Below are 22,248 nucleotides of genomic sequence, written 5' to 3' on the forward strand. Positions count from 1 at the left end.
CAACTAATCAAGACATTTATCATCAATATATTTCACTCATAACCTTGAATATTAATTATTATAAATTACTAAGGGTTCCTATAAATCCACTTAGCCTAAATCTCGCTTTTACAGTTTTTCTACAACTGTACACGCTTCTGTTTTATAGTCATTGTGTGCAACCCACTTGTTATAAAATTCTCATATGTTAGTATGTTAATCTAGACTCAATTAAATTTCCAACAAGGTATCTCATGCCTCATTTGGAGTTTTCTAGCTCCGGTTATCACCGTTTGAAGTTGAACAAGTAAAACTGTCTGCCAACCCCAAACATCCCTCACCATTTCTACGATTATGGAAAATATACTAAACCAATTGCTCTCAAATTTTTATAAAGAAAACTAGACATATTCAGCTTTAATTAGATATATCATGAGCCTAATTTGAGTAAGAAATGAGGGAGAGAAAAATTTGTGGAAGATGCAGCCACGTACAGCCCCTGCACATGGCCTCCTTGGGCAGTCTCCACTCAATCGGACCTTCAGAATACTACACATTTTCAAATGGTACACAATTTTGACACCATATATCTGATATCACAACCTTCAAAATGATGTTTGACACATCCTTATTGTATTTATGTGGAGGGAGATATGCTTTCCCAAAGTTAGCCTAAAAACTGATCATTTAACCAAAGTGTGTTTAATTAGCAAATCCTAATTAGGTTTAGTTAGAAACCCTAAGTGAACATAAATTTAGGATTTTACATTTATTTATATCCCTTATTCAATTCCACATCATCACTTATGCATTAGTTTATTTATTTCACTAATTACATTATTAGTGGTCCTAAACCCTAATTAGTTCAAATTTTAGTGTTTAAGATTTAATTAATCAATTATGCTTAATCCACCTCACTTGGTCCCTCCATTAGTGTCCTAATTAAGTCTTAGAACCATTTTAAGACAACAATCCCTAATATATATCTATATGGCTGAATTTCATAGTCATAAGTTTAAGGTTTTTACTTGTCTTTTTAACACACTTTCGTGGTTTAATTAAGTCCTTTATGTCTTTAGTCCCCAAAGGTGTCATCTTTATTAATGAAGAGGGCAGAATCAAAGCATGGGGTTTTTAGGGTTCTTAGTTCATCTACATCAAGAACAACTCCTACACAAGCCAAATCTGACACTTTTTCTTACAAGTCTTCACCTTTCTTGAGTTTTAGACTTCCACCAACACATTTAACCATCAAGACCCCATTTTAAATAATTTACAACATCATTATCAATATATAATCATTATGGCCGAAATGGAAAGTGGGAGGAAGAAGGGTTTGGAGTCATATTTTCCATAGATTCAAGCCTTACTTCTCCAAGATGGCTCCTTTAGTTCAAGCTCCAACCTTTACTTACCAAGAATGCTTCTTTTTCACCAAGAACACGCCTTCACGAAATATTCAAGGATTTAGAACCAAGAACATGAATTTAGGAGAGTGAAGATAGTGTTTTTTCAAAAAGAAAATGTAAGGAACTTATACTAGAACTCAAGGGAATAAGCACCAAAGTGGTGTTCTTCAAAGAGAACTCAAAACACCATCACCATGACTTGAACATACTCAAAATCGCTGCTGTATGGAGAGCTATTCACCATGAAAATTTGGTTTTCAAGAATAAAAATGGTATGTTCTTGAAGAGGATGATGAGAGGAACAAGTTTTGTGAAGGAAGTTTGGTGATTTGATGAAGTTTTGGTGGTGGAACTTAGAGATAAGGTGGAGAAAATTTAAAAACTCAAACTTAGAGAGAGAGGGGCTGCTTGGGTGCTGATCAGAAATGAGGGGAAGGGTCCCTTATGTTTTTAGGGTTTATGCCATGTCATTAAGTGACTTTTTGTCATTTAGTGACACCCGGTGTAATATTTCTTTGAACTGTTATAAAAATTTTATCCAGAGACACTCAAGACTCTAACTTTAAGTAATTAACATTAATTTTGTCTAATTATCATGTTCATAACTTAAAATTTTGATTAGTAGATCACAAATCCACTTACTGCAGTTTAATTGCACTGTATACTTTACCGGTGTTCCTAATTGTACCCGGATTTCATAATTTTCTTAACTTTAACATTTTTGGTCTAATTATGACTTGTTAGGAATAGATTAGGATTTCGTTCCATTATTTCATCTTTTTCCCATTCTGGGATTCTATCGGTTGCTGCCTTAGCAGTATAAAATATCCGGTAGAAGTGACTTTTTAGAAATACCCCAATATGGATATCAATCTTCACCATTTCACATACTAACCTCATTCATGATGTTTATATCATTAGATTAGCTCTCTAGCTCAGATTTGCTAGATTGGAGCTATTCTACATATTGTTACTGCGTCAGCAGTCAAAAACAACAGTTGAAAACTCAACTGTTCAGAATACCCCCAATATGGGTATCAAACTTCATCAAATCTTAAGCTTACATCATTTATGATATTTATATCATTAGGATAGCTCTCTAACTTAAATTCAATGTACTGGAGCTATTCTACAGTCTATTACTGCATCAGCAGTCAAAAACAGCAGATGAAAATTCACCTGACTGGAATACCCTCAATATGGGTATCCAAATTCCTAGAATTTCATTCTCATTCTATTTATGACCATAAGCTCCTCATCATAACCCTCTAATTTAAAAATCATGTAATTAGGGTTATTATACCAACCACCGCCAAAATCCACAAAACCGCCACCCTCAATAGGAAAATGATCTCCTTGCTCACTCAATTTCGTGCCTCACTCAAGGAAGGAAAGATGTTCGCAAGGTGATTTGGAACAACTTTCATGTTTTACACTTTTGGATTTGATTAGGTTTTGGATGAGTTTTGGTGGTTTAAAATTTTTGAAGCCAAGCTTCCTTCCCTTCAATGGAGGCCGCAGGTTGTGTGGGGGGAGGAGAAAGAAGGACCAGATTTTTATGTTGTCCATGGTGGCCAAGTCCACTTAAGTGAGGTGGGCCCCACCGCCACCTCACGCGATTTCAAACTAATTCAAATCTCCCGCCTACTGCGCTAAACGTCCATAATTTCCTAAACTATTTAGAAACTCTAATTTCCAACAATTTTCACCAGAAATCATATTTCCTAATCCTACGTACCATTTATAACTTATATCCAAACCTAGAGCTCAAAATTCATTCAGCATGCTTTACGGTGCAACTGTACCGCGATATTTTTACCCGATAAAAACAGTATTCACCAAATTTTTAGAAACTTGCGTAACCACTCAATTTTTTGTTATGAATCCATTTCCATGGTTAATTTTCCAATTTGAGACCTCCTACTCAATTTTACTTTTTTAGGGTTAAGTATTTAGCTAATTACCGTTTTACCCTTTCTTTGTATTTTAACCCTGATTTTAGGATTTTCACTAATCCTACCCTTTAATCCACATTTAATATAAAAATATATGTTTAAGAAATACGAGGTTTTATATTAACCCTCAGAGATGGAGAAAGCTCAAATATGGGCAAGTTTAGCCACACAAAAATCAGACTCGCAACATATGATAGCGCAATCCTAGAGTCAAAGAACACATTAGTGTCATATCCACCAATGTAAACTATATCACTCACGAGGTTCAGAGCTCTATCGGATTGCTGACGGTCCCAACTCACAAGTGTATACTCAGTCGGTCACTTGTGGTGCAGGAACTATCTGAAGTGGAACGACTTGGACAACTGCGACTCTAGCAACAGGTGGGTGACAGTCTCTAGAATAGTGGCCCTCCTTGCCACACTTGAAGCAAATGATCTAACTGGTGGAACAAGGTCTAATGTGTAATCTCCCACAACTGGTGCATCTAGGAATGGTGGGTGGTCTCACCAAGCTCCCCTGCTGAGCAAAAATTCTCTTGAACTTATCGAGCTACTATATGACATGTAGCTGCTTCCCTTTACCTTTGCCATCATACCTCTTGTCCCTCCCTTGAGAGGAACCACTAACTCTATTTGCCTCAGACTCTTTAATTCTCTTTTCCTTGTTGATTACACAAACGTCCTCTATGTCACGATACTATTAGATCAAAGTGCCAAAGTCTCTGGATGCAGCTTCGGCAATCCTTTAATCTATCTCCTCATGTAGGCCTCTATGGAACTTAGAAGTTAGGAACTCTGGTGTAGGAATTGCTAATTTGAAATTAGAAAATTTGGCTGACTCATTGAATTTAGCCAAGTACTTATCCACAGTCATAGAGCCCTGCACTAGGCGTTCAAACTCTCCCAGCTCACGCTCTCTCGCATTATACGAGAAATATTTCCCCAAGAATAGCTCCTCAAAGAATGGAAAGTCACAATCTGACCATACATCTCATAACCCTGAGAGGTGTTCGTCACCACTCATATGCATCACCTTCAAGCATGTAGGTGGCAAACAACAACTTCTGCGGATCTGTACACTTCATTACTCTGAAAATCTTATCAAGCACTTGAAGCCATCTGACTACAATGATAGGATTATAAACTCCATCTAATGAAGATGGATTATGCTTACGGAAAGCATTCAACCTGCGTTATCTTGTCTCCTGGTTGTCAATGGGCTCGTAGTATGGTTGGATCATATTGAAAAGATGACTCATGCTCTCCACATTGCTCTGTCTGATGTCCTCCTAAACGTATGTCCCTCCATTTCTATTCCCTTCCTGGTGATGGAATGAAGGCAGTGGCGGCAGCGGATGCTAGCCATCATTACAACCAATCCTCATCTCCTCCAATATGACTTGAATCATGGTTATATTCGCCATTTGATTCGCCTCTAATACATCCTCAGTCGCTTTCCGATTTATCTCTCGCATGGTGTCCATCATAACCTGATTAGCCTATCTAATTGCATCTAACTCAGCTTACATAGGAGCCTGCATTGAGGCCAATGAAGCTACAATGGGATCTGAATGCCCATTTGTTGTCTCTCGCGAACTCCAAAGGTTAACAATAACTTTGCACATGTTACACAAAGACATGAATAGATCATGCCGACGCTCGGCGGTCACACATGCACCACATGTTAGGTTCTAAGAGTAACTCACATGACATCCTAAAACTCACAAGACATCCTAACACTCACACAATGATTGAATTATGTGGAAAGAGGTTGATTTTATCTCCTGAGAAGCCCGCTGGTAGTCCATCTCCTGAGAAGCCCGTTGTAAGCCCGCCTTTCAATCTTAGTTTATGCAAGGTACTCTGAACTCACAAATCTTGCAATTTGATCATGAGATAGAAAAGACAGAAAGAAAACTTAGGAAAGGCGTAAAAGAAAGAAAAGCAAAAGAAGCAAAGGAAGCCTCAGCTTCGACGGAACCAAAGGAAGAACCAATGGCTGACAATAACGAACTTAAGAACCCTATGTTGGGTCAAAAGCTTGTTGGGTGAAAAATATATTGTGATGAAGAACGTTATAGTTCAGTAAGAGAAAACACTTGTGTCCTCTTACTTTCAACGCAAGTGCACGCATCAAGTAATAAAGGGACTATTAGTTCCCAGATTATCGTTCCCACGAAGATAGAACTCTAAGTAATGCCTTAAACTATTTTTTAAAGAATGAAAATGAAAAGAAAAGTTAGTAATTGACCTATTTGCTCAAACGTTCCCTACTATCTTGACAACATTCCTCAAGAACAGTAGGTTCAATCTTTCATCGCTTCGTTATGTATGATACCCTTCTTGTTGAGAAAAAGAACATCAATATTCATTGAGAGATTTATAGATACAAGATTGAATAAAGAAAGAAAAAAATACAAATAGTAATAACAGTAATTAAGAGACAACTAGGTGGATGGTTTAAAACAGTTTTAATAGAAAAAACGGATCCACTGCTTCATTCTTAAATAGCTATTTTCTCTACTCAAGACTTAACACTTTTGTCTTTGTTCCAGTCTCTTCACTGCCAACCTCTGATTCCTCAGCTCATGGACTAAATGGCTCAAAAGTTTCCATATTTCTATGGCTCCCTTGACTCCAACAGTTACTTAGCACAGGACCTTCAAAAGAACGAGGTGGTCCCTTATTTCTAAGGCAACCAGCAGTGTTGTGGCTTCCTCCTCTGGTTAAGCTGTCTGAAATCCCTTCCTTATGGAAGTTCCTTTCTCAGTATGTGTTCAATTTCCACTGATACACAATGAATATAGCTTACTTAATCAGAGAAATACAAAAGCTCAGTACAAATTTTTTGAAAATAATTCTTTAAGAACTTTGCAGTTTTTCCGTTCCACAGATAGTTTAGCCTATGGCTACTACTTTAAACATAATTATTCCAAACTGAAGTCCCATAGACCCGAGATTCAGTTCAGAGATAACGAGTGGAAAAGAGAGAAATAATACTTATATTTAAATGGAAAAAACTTAGGTTACAATAAAATAAAAAGTGGAGAAGATGGTTGTTGCTCGTGAGGAGTCTCAAGTGGGTGATACAGAATAGAGAAGAAGTGTTGTCACTTAACTACAGCTAGAAAAATACAAAATAAACTAAGTGATCTCTTCTTAAGGAATTCGATGACGTTCTTCGTGCTGGAATGCCCTATTTATAGGCAGAAGAGTGAATGGCAAAGTGAGTAATTCCCTTGGAGTTGTTTTCTTGACTGGATGAAAGAGGCGGTGCGAACAGTGGCTGGATGGGACATTTACTGTTGAGATTTGTCTTTCCTTCTGATCATCCTCATGCCTTGCTTTCCTCTTTAGCCAATAGGAACCGTTTATTCCCTGCTGCGCACGTTTCCTCTTGCTTGATTGCTGCTCCGCTTATGCTTTATGGAAACTTCTTTTCAACGTTTCCTGAAAAGTGGTTAGAGAGATTGAGTGAGTGAAGCATGTGTATTTAATGGTCCCAATTCGTTTCCCTTTTAATATATTTTCCAAAGGATTACGTCATCATCCGTTCCTTACTGTGTTTTTGTCATAAAGATATTAAACATGTGTTTTTAGTGCTAAAGTTGCTCATCAGATGAGGGAACAGATGGTATTTTGCCATCAAAATGGGCTTAGATGGGAACAAATTTTCGTCCCATCACCTTCCACGGACGTTGGGAGATTACATAACCCCAGCTCGAGTTCCGCAGACGGCAAGCATTGTTAGACCAACCGTGGATTCTAACAACTTTGAACACAAGCCAACATTGTTACAATTGATTCAAAAAGATCAGTTCGCTGGAGGAAGCACAGAGGACCCTTACAGTCATCTCGATGATTTTCTACTTTACTGTGATACATTAAAGATCAATAGAGTCTCTCGTGACGCCATTTTGCCATGTTCACTAAAAGATGACGCAAGAGCTTGGCTGCAGTCACTACCTGAAGGAAGCATAACCAGTTGGGATGACTTAGCAGGGAAATTCTTGGCCAGATTTTTTTCCGCTTCAAGAATGGCACGACTCAAAGTGGAGATCACTGCTTTTGAACAAAAAGAAAGCGAATCTCTGTATGAGGCTTGGGAAAGATTTAAAGGACTACTCTGAAAGTGTCCTCAACATGGCATTGAAGCGTGGGAGAAAGGAAGAATCTTCTTCTAAGGGATGATGCCAAGCACAAGAACATTGGTGAATGCTGCAGTAGGAGGCTCCTTGAAAACAAAAACTCCAGAGGAAGCGCTAGAATTGTTGGAATCCTTAGCTTCACAAGAGTTTGACAATGCCCTAATCGCGCAAAGAAGAGCAGAAATTATGAAGCTCGGCGGCTATGATGCAATCTTAGCCCAAAACGAACAGATGCTGCAATTTCACAAGAAACAACAAGCACAATTAAATGCTCTTACAAAGCAATTTGCTACTTCTCAAGTTTCTTCTGTTAATAGTACTCAAATAATTTGTGGCATTTGTGCAGATGATCATGCAACTGAAGATTGCGACTATATGAGAACAATTGAAAAGGTTGAAGTCAACGGAATCTGGTACGATCAAAAGACCCAGAATAATCCGGGAAGGAATCAATATGGTAATAACTATTATCAAGGGTGGAAAAATCAAAATCAACACCCCGAGTTAAGTTACAAAACAAATCATCAACTGAATCCTCCTTTGCCACTGCAACATCAGCCCCCACCTCAAGGCAACACTTCAGAGTGGGAGAAAGCTTTTGCACAGCTATCCAAGACCACCTCAGATTATATTCAGAATACAAATGCTTTCAGAGATGAAACAAGAGCTTCATTCTAGAATCAAGAAGCTTCTATCCGAAACCTGGAGACTCAAATTGGCCAGCTGTCAAGATAGTTCACTGAAAAAACTCAGGGCACCTTCCCAAGTAACACAGACACAAACCCAAATGCGCAATGTAATTCTATTGTTACTCGAAGCGGGATCGTGATCCAACCTATGGAAAAGCCACTAGTGGAGAAGAAGAAATAAGATGAACCTGAAGCTGAGAAGGAGAAAGAAGAAGATGAAGGAGAAGCTGAAAAGAGCAGTCCAGAAAAGAAGATGTTCAAATGGGAGAAAAAGAAAGCTCTGGACCGGCAACCAAAACCGGCAGACCCGTCTCCCTATGCACGAGTTCCATATCCTCAGCGGTTGAAACAAGAGATCCAGAAACAACAATACACCAAATTTCTGGGCATCTTCAAGAAGCTGCAAGTTAACATTCCTTTCGTAGAAGCCTTGGAAAGCATGTCGAACTGTGCAAAATTCATGAAAGACCTTCTGCCAAAGAAGCGCAAGCTGAAGGAGTGCGAAACAGTGGCCCTGACAGAGGAATGCAGTGCAATCATCCAGAAGAAACTTCCTTCCAAGTTGAAAGATCCAGGCAGCTTTAGTATTCATATTGCCATAGGAAATATTAAAGTAGGAAAAGCATTATGTGATTTGGGAGCAAGTATAATTCTGATGCCGCTTTCCATGTGCAAAGCTCTTGGAATCAAAGAGCTAAAGCCGACTACGGTTTCTCTCCAGTTAGCTGACAGATCGATCAGACGACCAGATGAGGTAATTGAGGATGTTTTAGTTAAAATTGACAAATTTATCTTCCCTGCAGATTTTTTAATTCTGAATATAGAAGAGGATGCCGAGATTCCCCTACTGCTTGGGAGGCCATTTCTAGCCACTGCAAGAGTAATGATCGATGTGGAGCGAGGAAAATTGATGTTGAGGATGAACGAAGAGACAGTCACCATTGACGTCTTCGAGTCAATGAAACATCCGTCAGATGGAGGAGATTGCTTCATGGTTGACATAATACAAGAAGTAGTTGATGACGCGATGAAAGAGGAGAGTTCTCCACTAGAGTTAGAACAAATCAACGAAGAAGCTGAACTTGCTGATAAAGAACCAGTGGTGGAAGAACTAGAAATAAAGAAAGATGACATCCCTCTTGCAGCACCAAAGGTGGAGCTTAAGGAGTTTCCTCCAAATCTGAAGTATGCTTTCCTTGGTGACAACAACACTTATACAGTCATCATCAATATTGAGCTGTCAACCATGGAAGAAGAAAAACTTCTCAAGGTGCTAAAGAAACACAAAGCTGCCATAGGATGATCCTTCTCCGACTTAAAAGGTATAAATCCTTCCTTTTGTACTCATAAAATTCTAATGGAAGATGATGTTAAACCTGTGAGGCAGCCACAAAGGAGACTTAATCCAACCATGAAATAGGTGGTAAGGAAAGAGGTAGTTAAACTGTTGGATGCAGGAATGATCTATCCTATATTTGATAGTGCATGGGTAAGTCCATTACAAACTGTACCAAAGAAAGGTGGAGTCACTGTGGTAAGAAATGAGAACAACGAGTTGATTCCAACAAGGACAATCACCTGATGGAGGATGTATGTTGACTATAAAACACTTAATGCAGCAACTCGGAAAGACCAATTTTCGATTCCTTTCTTGGACCAGATGTTGAAGAGACTAGTTGGCCATGCCTTCTACTACTTCTTGGATGGGTATTCGGGTTACAACCAAATAGCAGTAGCGCCAGAAGACGAAGAAAAGACAATATTCACATGCCATTACGGAGTCTTTGCTTACCAGAGGATGCCCTTCGGCCTATGCAACGCTCTGACAACTTTTCAAAGGTGTATGATTTCTATATTTTCTGATATGATTGAAAAATCCATTGAGATCTTCATGGATGATTTTTCTGTTTTTGGTCCCTCTTTTGACACTTGTTTAAAAAATCTGTCATATGTTTTACAAAGATGTCAGGAGAGTAATCTTGTTTTGAACTGGGAAAAATGCCACTTCATGGTAAAAGATGGCATTGTTTTAGGACACAAAGTGTCTAAAGATGGTATAGAAGTTGATAGAGCTAAAATATTTGTTATTGAGAAACTTCCCCCTCCCTCTAATGTTAAAAGTATTCGAAGTTTTCTCGGTCAAGCAAGTTTCTACAAGCGCTTTATAAAGGACTTTTCTAAGATAGCAAAACCACTATGCAAGCTGTTGGTCAGGGATGAGGAATTCAACTTCACAGATGAATGTTTGTTAGCATTTAATATTTTAAAAGATCGCTTGACCACTGCACCTATAATCACTGCACCTGATTTCACTTTACCTTTTGAATTAATGTGTCATGCTAGTGATTATGTGATGTGCCTCTGGCATGCGATTTTTTCCAAGCCAAAAATAATAAGAAATCAGTCATAAAAGAGCATTTTCTGTATATTAATTACTTTTATTAGTTAGTTTTCCTATTTCAGTTTATTTTTCATATTTTATATCATTTTTACAGGTTAAAGCAAGAAGAAATAGGAAAATTGAGAAAAATTGAAAAAGGAAAATGGCGCTACCCGCACCACTTTGCGCTTTTGCAGCGCCAGAAAAATACAGAGACCAGGGATTTGGCGCGAGACCCACGCCAGAATGGCGCTACCCTCGCGAAAATCGACCCAGTGCAAAAAAAGTGGCGCTAGACCCGCACCAGAATGGCGCTACCCGCGCGGACTTCAGCGTGGAGGCAATTTCGAACTTAAAAGGACGCTGCGAGGGTTCTTGGAGGGAGAATTTTTTACGACGGAGCAGAACAAGGATTCGTGAGGGAGGAGAAGAGCAGAGGATCGTTCTTCGTTTCTCCTAGTAATTTTATTATCAATTCTATTTTATAATTGTATGTCAGCTATGTCTATGGCTGGCTAATCTCTTTTATTGTAGTTAGGGTCACAAACCCTATGTGAATCCTTCTTACGCTGGATTGATTATTTTCGCCCGTAAAATATATTTTATTTTTACCCTGTGCGTATTGATATTATTTCTGTTAGACTTTATCAACCTAATAGGAGATAATAATTTGGGAATTAGGGCTCGCAATAGGAATATTGGGGTTTTGATTCTGAAAGGGGGTAAGGTAACAACTTATGCATACTCTAGGGATAGACTTGTGTGAGTTGCAGTCGTTTGATTTTTTGTGATTAATGCTTAATTTCATGCGGGGTTGCTAAGGGATTAGGATTCCAATTGAATTAAAGGGTTAGATTGCCAAGGGATTGGGATTTAACTAATTATTTTAGATGATAATTTGTCTGAGTTATTAAATTGAATGAACGTTGTCAATCAATCCAAAGTAAGAAGTGGGGATCATAAGGTGAGTGCGCTCTACAATGCTTTTCTCACATTTGAGAAAAATCAATTCTCAGTTTATTGTTCTATTTCTCATAAACAAAATTACAAAAACAAGTCTTTATTTTTAGTTCTCACTTTTACACAAATCGACAATATTTGTCACAAATCATTTGAACTCATCCATTCTTGAAAGGACTATTAATTGATATTCGATCCCAATCCCTGTGGAGACGATACTTTTCTTATCATTATATTACTTGTGCAATCAGTATACTTGCCGGTGAGCATCAAGTTTTTGGCGCCGTTGCCGGGAATTGGCATATCTTTTATCAATTGATTTTGATTTTTAAGATTGGATTTTTTTATTTTATTTTTAATTTTGATTTCTCTGTGTGATATTTGAACAGTGCTACTAATCTCTTTTTTGAGTTGTATGCGATGTAAAAAGCCAGAATTTCCACTTGATTTGGAGATTACAAAAACTGAAAAGAGAAACAGGAAATTTGCTCGGAAGAAACTTGAATTCGACGAGTCAGAAATTCTGTCAGAAGAAACACACACCATGGCAGGGAACAATGAAGAAGACAATCCACTCATGGACACCATTCTGACGCCACTATTTAACAGGCCCAATTCAAGTATTGTCCATCCTGAAGTTGGCAACAATAATTGGGAGCTCAAGTCTGATAATATTCGATTGGTGGAGAGAGCTCAGTTTGGTGGAGAGGATGATGCAGACCCTCATAGGTTCATAAACAGATTCCTGATGATCTGTGACTCGACTAAACATCCTCAAGTGTCCAATGATGCAGTCCGGCTGAGACTGTTTCCTCTTGCTCTTAAAGGAAAAACTTTGAATTGGTTGGAGAGGCAGCCTGCGAGAAGTATTGCCTCATGGGGGAATTTATCAAACAAGTTCTTTGCAGAGTTCTTCTCGATGGAAAGATACAATCAAATGGTGAATGATATCACCAATTTCACTCAAGCTGAGGGTGAAACTATGTGTGCAGCCTGGAACCGGTTCAAAGATTAATGAGGAGGTGTCCTCATTACCCCATGACCAATGGTGATCAGGTCCAGATCTTCTTCAACGATTGTAAACCGGAAATCCGGATGGTTCTCAATGGTGCAGCAGGTGGTAGCATTAAGTCAATGAGAGAAAATGAGACTCTTGAATTGATTGAAAGAATGGCTGCCAATGAAAATGAAGGGTTATCATCTAAGCCTAAGAGAGGCATTCTTCACCTAGACAACAATGATGCAACATTGGCTGAAAATAAATTATTATCACAGCAGATGGCGAATTTGACATCAAGGCTTCATAAAATGCAGCTCTCTAGCGTCCAAGCTCAAGTTGCTTTAGTTATTTGTGAATATTACAAGGAAGGTCATGAATCTAATGAATGTCCTACCTTGCTATCTGATGATCCCCCTCAACAGGTGCATGTAAATGGCGTGTGGTATAATCAGAGACCCCCACCATAAAATGTTCCAAGAAATCAGATTTTTCCTTTTGGAAACAATAACTTCTAGAGGAAGGTGCATGGTACTGGTCTTGACTTCAAGTCCAATAATTATCTGCAACCACCACCAGTTCAACCGAAGGAACCTTCTGATTTAGAGAAGCTAGTGGGACAAATGGCCCAACATTCTAATGCTTTCATGGAAGAGACTCGGGAAAATACCAGAAATACACAAGCCTCTATCAGAAATTTGGTAAATCAAATTGGCCAGCTGGCTAAATAACTTGCTAATCCGAGGGAAGATTGTATGGCCATCACAACCAGAAGTGGAAAAGTATTGCCATCTCCTGAGATTGAAGAGAAGCTGGATACTACAGGTAAACCTGAAAAGAAATTGAAAAACCTGCTAAAGTTGTGAAGCCTTTGCAGAAAGGTGAAAAAGAAGAGCGACTGATTGTTGTTGAAAAAAAGAAATTTGAATTGAATCCTGATTATGTAAGAGCCATGGCACCTTATCCTGACAGATTCAAGCAGGATGCCCAGAAGGAACAATATGCCAGGTTCCTTGATATATTCAAAAAGCTTCATATCAATCTTCCATTTGCTGAAGCCTTGGCTAATATGCCCAATTATGCCAAGTTTATGAAAGACCTGTTGTCAAGAAAACACAAGCTGCAGGAATGCCAAATGGTGACACTCACTGAGGAGTGTAGCGCTATCATTACGAAGAAGTTTCCTCCTGAGCGTCATGATCCAGGGAGTTTTATTATTCCTATTACTATTGGAAACACAAATGTTGGCAGAGCTTTGTGTGATCTTGGGGTAAGTATAAATCTGATGCCCTTGTCCGTGTATAAATCTTTGGGGATATCTGAGCTCAAACCTACTGTGTTTTCCTTGCTACTTGCTGACAAATCTTTAAGGAAACCTAGTGGTATAATTGAGGATGTCCTTGTGAAAGTGGACAAATTCATCTTTCCAGCAGATTTTGTAGTGTTGGACATGGAAGGGGGAACTGAAATGCCTCTTTTATTAGGTAGACCTTTCTTGGCCACTGCTCGGGCCATGATTGTCGTGGAGAATGGGAAGCTAGAGTTAAGGATGAATGATGAGTCCATTACTATCAATGTCTTTGACTCTATGAAACAATCTTCTGGCAAAGGCGATTGTTTTATACTTGAGCAAGTGGGGAAGGAAGAAAAATATTTTACTCAAGAGCTTGATGAAGAACTTGAGGCACATAAGATTGTTCCTGCTAAGGAAAAAAAGAATGTAGTGTTTGAAGTTATTGAGAAAACAAATGATGATAAAGAAGATGGTGCCCCAAAAGTAAAGTTGAAAGAGCTTCCTGAAACTCTGAAACATACCTTCTTGGGTAATAAGGAGGCAGTGATTGAAGTACTGAAGGAACATGAGACTGCAATAGGGTGGTCTACTCCAGATTTGAAAGATAAATATCCTTTTTCCCGTACCCACAAAATTCTCAAAGAAGATGATGACAAACCTGGGAGGAAACCCCAAGGAAGGCGTCATCCTATTTGATACTGGTTGGACGACATGTGCTGATCACCGACAAATAAAGGCTTAAAAAAGAAGAGTCTTTGACAAGAGACACCGAGACTCTATCTCTCTGAAAAATCAATGCTTCAAAGAGTTCTTAACATGGCTTCATGGTTTGGACCAAATCTGGGAATGGTGGTCTCATACACCAAGGCATCCAGTACCACCAGATTTTCCATTTGCTGAGTCATCCCATGCTGCTGAGGGGGATGACATGGATGATTGATATCTCCTTGCTGACGAAGATTTTGTATATTAGTTTATTTTTCTGTTTCGTATTTTTAGTTACTTTGTGTTGGTATATTTCTCTCTGATGTTTTAATGTGCGCATTATAGTTCATCCTATATGTCACTGTTTGTTTCATTGTGCAGGTTTTTCTTCCTTCTTGTGGTTTAATTATTGCTGAGGACAGCAATTCTCTAAATCTGGGAATGGTAGGCTTGCATCTTAGAACTGCAATTCTTCTACCAGGGGAGATATTCTAACTCTTTTAATTTTCTTAGTTATTTTTGTAGTTATTTTGTGTGCTATATAAAAAAAAACTTTGGAAAATGATCTATTTTTCAAGCAATTCTCAGGTTTAAACGTGTTTATCTAGTTAATGTGCTTGACTGAATTTTTAGAAGTATGTTGTATAAACTTCTGGTATGATATTGTATGGGCACGAGTAGATTTCATGATTGCTCGTTGGTCTGAATTTTGTGCTAGAATGATTAATGATGCCTGATGTTTCTTTTGGAAGTCTAGCTTGACATCATAGCTGGTGAGGTTTTGTGCTTAAACACTTATTTTATTTTGAGAGACCTCACTGTGATATTTGTTTCTCTGAGATGCATGCATTGATTGAAATGATTAAGGCAATTTTATTCTGTTAGCCATGGCCAGATAGCCCACCTGTTTGATTTCTCTATTGTTAACCCCTTTGAGCCTCAGCCTTTTTGTTCATAATTCCAGCGGATTGCTTAGCCATATTCCTATTGTCTTACCTTTGCGGAGATTGAAATACTTGAAAAGAAAAGAAAAATCGATTGGGGTAAGTTCCATTGAAGCTAAGTAATATGTCAAAAAGAAAAGAAGAAATATAAAATATTTCTTTGAAAAAAATTTGAAAGGGTCTATAGCAATGTAAAAAAAAAAAAAAAGGTGGAAAATAAAAGGGATGGGCCCCTGATCTTAAAGAATATTGGAGCTGAAATTTCTTTGAGAGTTGATTGTTTTCAAGAATATATCAGTATTCCAATCTCAACTCATAATTTTAGCTACTTCCCATAAATTCCTACCCTTAAGCCCGGCCAAATTATATCCATGAGAAGTCCTTTTGATCATTTGTGCATGTGTTAATGTTCCTCATCTTTAGGAACTTGAGAATATGATCAAGCTTATGGTAGTGTTATTGCTATGATGGATTGAGTGATTGTTACTTCCTCAAACACTTGAGTGTTGAGTGTTATATGTTTATCTTGGTGAGGGGTGTTCAAGCTAGATTCTGATTTTTTCATGAGAATAGAAGGTGTTGTTAGGAGTTCTTTGCATTGACTCAGTCATGCTTAGCATAGTGATCTATTGATTATCTGTGTGATGTTATGTTGGATTAATTGATTGTTTCCTGGATTGAGTCTTGTACATTGCTGGGGACAACAACGTTTAAATCTGGGAATGATTTGATGTGCCTCTCGCATGTGATGTTTTCCAAGCCAAAAATAATAAGAAATCAGTCATAAAAGAGCATTTTTTGTATATTAATTACTTTTATTAGTTAGCTTTCCTATTTCAGTTTATTTTTCATCTTTTATATCATTTTTGCAGGTTAAAGCAAGAAGAAATAGGAAAATTGAGAAAAATTGAAAAAGGAAAGTGGCGCTACCCGCGCCACTTTGGCGTGTTGCAGTGCCGGAAAAATACAAAGACCAGGGATTTGGCGCGAGACCCGCGCGGACTTCAGCGTGGAGGCAATTTCGAACTTAAAAGGACGTTGTGAGGGTTCTTGGAGGGAGACTTTTTGACGATGGAGCAGACCAAGGATTCGTGAGGGAGGAGAAGAGCAGAGGATCGTTCTTCGTTTCTCCTAGTAATTTTATTTTGAATTCTATTTTATAATTGCATGTCAGCTATGTCTATGGCTGGCTAATCTCTTTTATTGTAGTTAGGGTCACAAACCCTATGTGAACCCTTTTTACGCTGGATTGATTATTTTTGCCCGTTTATTTTAATAATTTTTATTTTTACCCTGTGCGTATTGATATTATTTCTATTAGACTTGATCAACCTAATAGGAGATAATAATTTGGGAATTAGGGCTCGCAATAGGAATATTGGGGTTTTTTATTATGAAAGGGGATAAGGTAACAATTTATGCATGCTCTAGGGATAGACTTGTGTGAGTTGCAGTCGTTTGATTTATCGTGATTAATGCTTAATTTCATGCGGGGTTGCTAAGGGATTAGGATTCCAATTGAATTAAAGGGTTAGATTGCCAAGGGAATGGGATTTAACTAATTATTTTAGATGATAATTTGTCTGAGTTATTAAATTGAATGAACGTTGTCAATCAATTCAAAGTAAGAAGTGGGGATCATAAGGTGAGTGCGCTCTAGGTACAATGCTTTTCTCACATTTGCAAAAAATCAATTCTCAGTTTATTGTTCTATTTCTCATAAACAAAATTACAAAGACAAGTCTTTATTTTTAGTTCTCACTTTTACACAAATCGACAATATTTGTCACAAATTATTTGAACTCATCCATTCTTGAAAGGACTATTAATTGATATTCGATCCCAATCCCTGTGGAGACGATACTTTTCTTATCATTATATTACTTGTGCGATCGGTATACTTGCCTGTGAGCATCATTATGCCATAGGAGCTGTCTTAGGACATAGAAAAGATAAATTGTTGCATGTAATTTACTATGCTAGTAAAATTCTTAATGATGCACAAATGAATTATGCAACCACTGAAAAAGAATTACTAGCAGTTGTTTATGCTTTTGATAAATTTAGACCGTATTTGCTAGGGTTTAAAGTAATTGTTTACACTGATCATGTTGTTTTAAAGTATTTGTTGAATAAGCAGGATGCAAAGCCACGATTACTCAGATGGATGCTTCTCCTTCAAGAATTTGAAGTAGAGATCAGTGAAAAGAAAGGAGTGGAGAACTTGGTGGTTGTTCACCTCTCCAGGATACAAGAAAAGATCTTCAAGATGGACCTGAAATGAAGATCAGAGAAGAGTTCCCTGATGAGAAAATTCTGGCTATCAATGTCATCTCAGATCTGTAAATAGAGGAAGTGAAGAACACAAGTACACCTCCATGGTTTGCAGACATCGTAAACTTCAAAGTAGCAGGAGAGATTCCAGTAGACTTTACATGGCAACAAAGAAAACAATTTATGCATGACGTCAAGAAATATCTATGGGATGAGCCCTTCCTTTTCTACAGATGTGCTGATGGAGTGATCAGGCGATGCAGTCCGAAAAAGGAGATGAAAGATATCTTGTGGCACTGCATGGTTCAAGCTACGGTGGAAATTTCACGGGAGAAAGAACAGCCGCCAAAGTACTGATTAGTGGCTTCTATTGGCCAACCCTCTACAAGGATGCAAGGAAGTTTGTTGAAGCATGTGATAGATGTCAGAGAACGGGGAATATTTCCAGAAGACATAAAATGCCCCTCAACAACAAATTGGAGGTTGAGATCTTCGATGTGTGGGGAATAGACTTCATGGAACCTTTTCCCCCTCCTATGGCAACAAATACATCCTGGTTGCAGTTGATTAAGTTTCCAAGTGGGTAGAGGTTGTTGCTCTTCCTACTGATGATGCTCGGATAGTCATCGTATTCCTCAAAAGAAATATATTCGTTCGATATGGAGTACCATGAGCAATCATAAGTGACGGAGGGACTCACTTTGACAACAGACAAGTTGAATATGTGCTGGCTAAATGCGGAGTGAAGCATAAGATAGCAACACCGTATCATCCGCAAACAAGTGGTCAAGTGGAGATATCCAACCGGGAGCTGAAACGTATCTTGGAGAAAACAGTCGAAAGTTCCAGAAAAGACTGGTCCAAGAAGCTTGATGATGCACTGTGGGCATACCAAACTGCATTCAAGACACCAATAGGAATGTCTCCCTTCCAATTACTGTTCGGGAAAGCTTGTCACTTACTAGTAGAGTTGGAACACAAAGCACTGTGGGCAATCAAGTACCTGAACTTCAACTTCAAGACCGCAGCTGAAAAGAGACTACTACAACTGGATGAGCTTGATGAATTCCGACTCTCTGCATACGAGAGCGCGAGTCTCTACAAAGAGAAGATGAAGAAATGGCACGACAAGAAGATCCTACCTCGAGACTTCAAGGTGGGAAATCAGGTATTACTCTTCAACTCTCGTCTCCATCTTTTTCCAGGGAAATTGAAGTTCAAATGGTCGGGACCGTTCATTGTGAAGAACATGAAATCATATGGAGCAGTGGAGATCAGTCCGCTGGATTCTGACAAAAGCTTCACCGCAAATTGTCAACGACTGAAACTATACATGAGAGGAGAGATAGATAGGGGAACAACCATCGTTGCCCTTGTTGAGATAACTTGAACTAGGTACGTCAGGCTCGTAACGTTAAACAAGCGCTGATGGGTAGACAAACCCATAAGTTACTATTTTATTTTAAATTTTATTTTAATTTATTTGGATTTCAAGAAAAGAAAAAGAAAAACAGGTAGATGTGTGAGACTAACAGTGTTCATGATCTAAAGTGACAGGAAGAAGATGACTCAAGCATCTAAGGTATGAATTTTCCTAAGTTAGTCTAAAAACCTTACTGCCTGATAGCGTTTTAACGCTCATAAGAGTACTAAAACGCTGAGAAAGAAACCAAAGCTGAGCTCGAATAGCATGTTTTAGCGGCTACATGCGCTCTAAAACGTGCTCATAAAGGGAAAAAGGAACAAACTTCACTGCCTATGGGCATTAAAATGCTCTTGAAAAGGATAATTGAGGATTCGAAGAGCGCGTTTTAGCGCTCTCCTAGGCGCTAAAACGCGCTCATGAAGTAACAGAACCCAACCCCTCTGCTCCTTAGCATTTTAACGCGCTATAAGCGCGCTAAAACGCCCTCACGCGGACCAGTTTTTTTTAAAATCCCTTTTCCTATTGCCCATTCCCGTCATTTCCACATTCTTTCATATCTCACTCGCACTCTCATCTCTCTGCAATCAATCTTTCCCTCAAGCATCTTGTTCAATTCCACACAAGAAAATCCAGGTATGTCATTTCTTTCACCCTCTCTAAATTATTGCAACATGGAAGTAGAAGAATTGAACCTAGGGCTAAGTTCTATCACCACCGTGGAATTGAGATGATAGTGCAAGGTTCATTAAACCGAACCTAAGGTTCCAACTAGGGTAGATGAATTACACTGTACACATAACAAATCATTGAACAAGGATGTTAACTGGAGTTATTTTTTTGAATTGTTGTGGTTGATGTGGATCTAGCATCTTCAAATTATAGTCAAATATTATCTCCACAAACATGCACACCACCTGTTCGATGCATTGGCACTGAGTAAATTGTATGTCATATATTTACACAATGAAATCTCTAGCTAAATATGATCATGGAACATGGGAATTACAACTCATAGGGAATTTAAATCTTTGTTCTAACCTTTGTTCTGCATGGTATACCAAGTTTTCATGTTTTGTTCTAGCGATATCTAAGGTTGAAAAAGGAAGCACACCATATGTTGACAAAATGCTAAACTTATTTTGCAAAGAAAATAACATATGCATTCATATTCACATTCACCAATCATTGTACTACTTCAGTCTTTTACATTGGGGACAAATGTCATACAACCATTGCGTGAGGCATGTTATTAAATTCTTGTTCAGAATTTTGTGTAACAAGTTAAAAATGGAAGTGACCATCACGGTTGAAATTGGAAATACACAAATGCAAAACTCCAAATAGATACCTCCTGAATTTGATTCGTGAATTGCCATTTGACTTGGAATACTTTTCTGAATTTCAGGAGATGTCGACCAGGAGCAAGAACACCAAGAGACAAAAGGTGAACCGGGGTGGATCCAGCTCTAGGCCAGCAGCTGAAGCTGGCTATGATTAGCACCGGTTCCGGTCCACAGCTCATGCTGCCAGGTTCAATGAGATGATCTAGAAGAAACCCTTTGTTAGAGAAAGGGAATTCTACTTGAAGCAAGGGTACACACCCGAACTTTTACAACATAATGATGGCAAGAGGATGGAGGAAATTGGGTAGACTACCAATTAAAGCCATAGAGGAGCTGTCTAGAGAATCCTATGCCAATGCTTACATGTTGAGAAAGAAATGAAAAGAGAATATATTAGCTATGTGAGAGGAAAAACAGTTAGCTATGATTCTTCTACAATTCAAAACCTACTCCAAACTGCTCACCATGACAACACTACAGAAACCACCTGCATGTTCCAACAGAAATACAACAGGATAGCATATGAAATGGAAGATCCTTTTGGAGTGGCTGAATCTGTTCTCTAGGGTATCACACTTCCTGGAGAAAAGTGGGACCCAACCAAAGAGGATCTGGTTGAGACAACTAAACAACGTGGCCAAAGTGTGGCATCACTTCATCATCTGTAATATCATGCCAAGCTTAAACCAGACCGAGGTGGTCGTGAAAAGAGCATCTCTACTTTATTCCATCATGAAGGGATGAGATATAGACTTGTCACGGATCTTAGCTGACAGCATATATGAAATGGCCCACATCAGATCCAAATCAGCTGCCATTGGTCATGCCTCTCTGATCCAGAGTCTATGTGAGGAGGCATGGGTAGAAATCCCCACTGAAGGAGACACAATTCCTTTGCGTCCCATTATAGACGCAAAGTACATTTCTTCTTATGTAGGAGGCCCAGCTGGTGATGGGGAGGATGCCACAACACCATCACAGGAGACTCGTGGTAGGCCTGGACGCACGTCAAGACCATCTAGTCCAGCTGATAGAGAGCCAGTTCCGACTACTGATAGTCGACTGGATGATATAGAGACACTGATGGGGTTTCTCAGGCGGCGCCTCAGGTACATGCTGCGGAGGGAGCAGGACTACCAGACATATATGATGGCATATCATTGCCCGGCTTGACTTGATGGACCTCCACCTTTCCAGCCAGAGCCATATGATGGATCGGATGAGGAGGATCCTTTGATGCAGCCAGGATGAGCACATCTACAGCCCAGGCCACGACTTCACATGCTGCAGAGAAGCCTGATGAGGATGCCGATGCTGATGTCAGACATCATGAGGAGGCTGGCGAGGACAGTGACATGATCCCAGCCATTGTGCGAGACGCTGGGGAGGATGACATGGACGATTGAGACTTTATTAGTCCACTGCTACCACTGCATCCCCATATTTTCTTTTAGTTTTCTTTTATTTTGTGATTTAAGACTAGTATTTTGCTAGGTTACCCTGTGATACGATTTCGTATTTCGCTCTTATGACTGATTATTTTGGGATTGTTTCATGCTGTTTCATAATGAGCGACTAGTTATCCTTAGCTTCCACGCTTTTTTTTTTAGATTTAAATCTGTTGCTGAGGACAACAACATTTAAATCTGGGAATGGGGAATGCACGTTCCATTTAAGCACAATGGATAGAGCTGGAGAAACTTCATGAGTATACACAGAACCTCCAGTTGAGATAGGGAACTA

The 22,248-nt window shown here is 38.8% G+C and overlaps 1 protein-coding gene and 1 non-coding gene across 2 annotated transcripts; one reads left to right on the forward strand and one right to left on the reverse strand.

The window, feature by feature from the left end:
• Window positions 1-7,388: 7,388 nt before the first annotated feature.
• On the reverse strand, window positions 7,389-7,495 carry LOC133299584 (small nucleolar RNA R71). Its single transcript, XR_009749951.1, has one exon. It is a non-coding gene; the product is annotated as a small nucleolar RNA R71 (small nucleolar RNA).
• A 940-nt stretch (window positions 7,496-8,435) lies between these two features.
• LOC133299583 (uncharacterized) lies at window positions 8,436-9,485 on the forward strand. Its single transcript, XM_061499049.1, has 2 exons — window positions 8,436-8,826; window positions 8,986-9,485. The coding sequence occupies exons 1-2, from the start codon at window positions 8,436-8,438 to the stop codon at window positions 9,483-9,485; spliced, it is 891 nt and encodes a 296-aa protein (XP_061355033.1).
• Window positions 9,486-22,248: the final 12,763 nt, after the last annotated feature.

This window comes from Gastrolobium bilobum, unplaced genomic scaffold, assembly GCF_033153095.1.
Source record: "Gastrolobium bilobum isolate Gb01-03AN ecotype WA unplaced genomic scaffold, APGP_CSIRO_Gbil_v1 utg3220, whole genome shotgun sequence".
NCBI classification, from domain to species: domain Eukaryota; kingdom Viridiplantae; phylum Streptophyta; class Magnoliopsida; order Fabales; family Fabaceae; genus Gastrolobium; species Gastrolobium bilobum.

Excerpts from the sequence above, each read along its gene's own strand:
- LOC133299583 (XM_061499049.1), top strand. The coding sequence starts at position 8,436 with ATGTTCAAATGGGAGAAAAAGAAAGCTCTGGACCGGCAACCAAAACCG. Across the intron at positions 8,827-8,985 it reads ATTATGTGATTTGGGAGCAA|ATTTTTTAATTCTGAATATA; the intron begins GTATAATTCTGA and ends TCTTCCCTGCAG.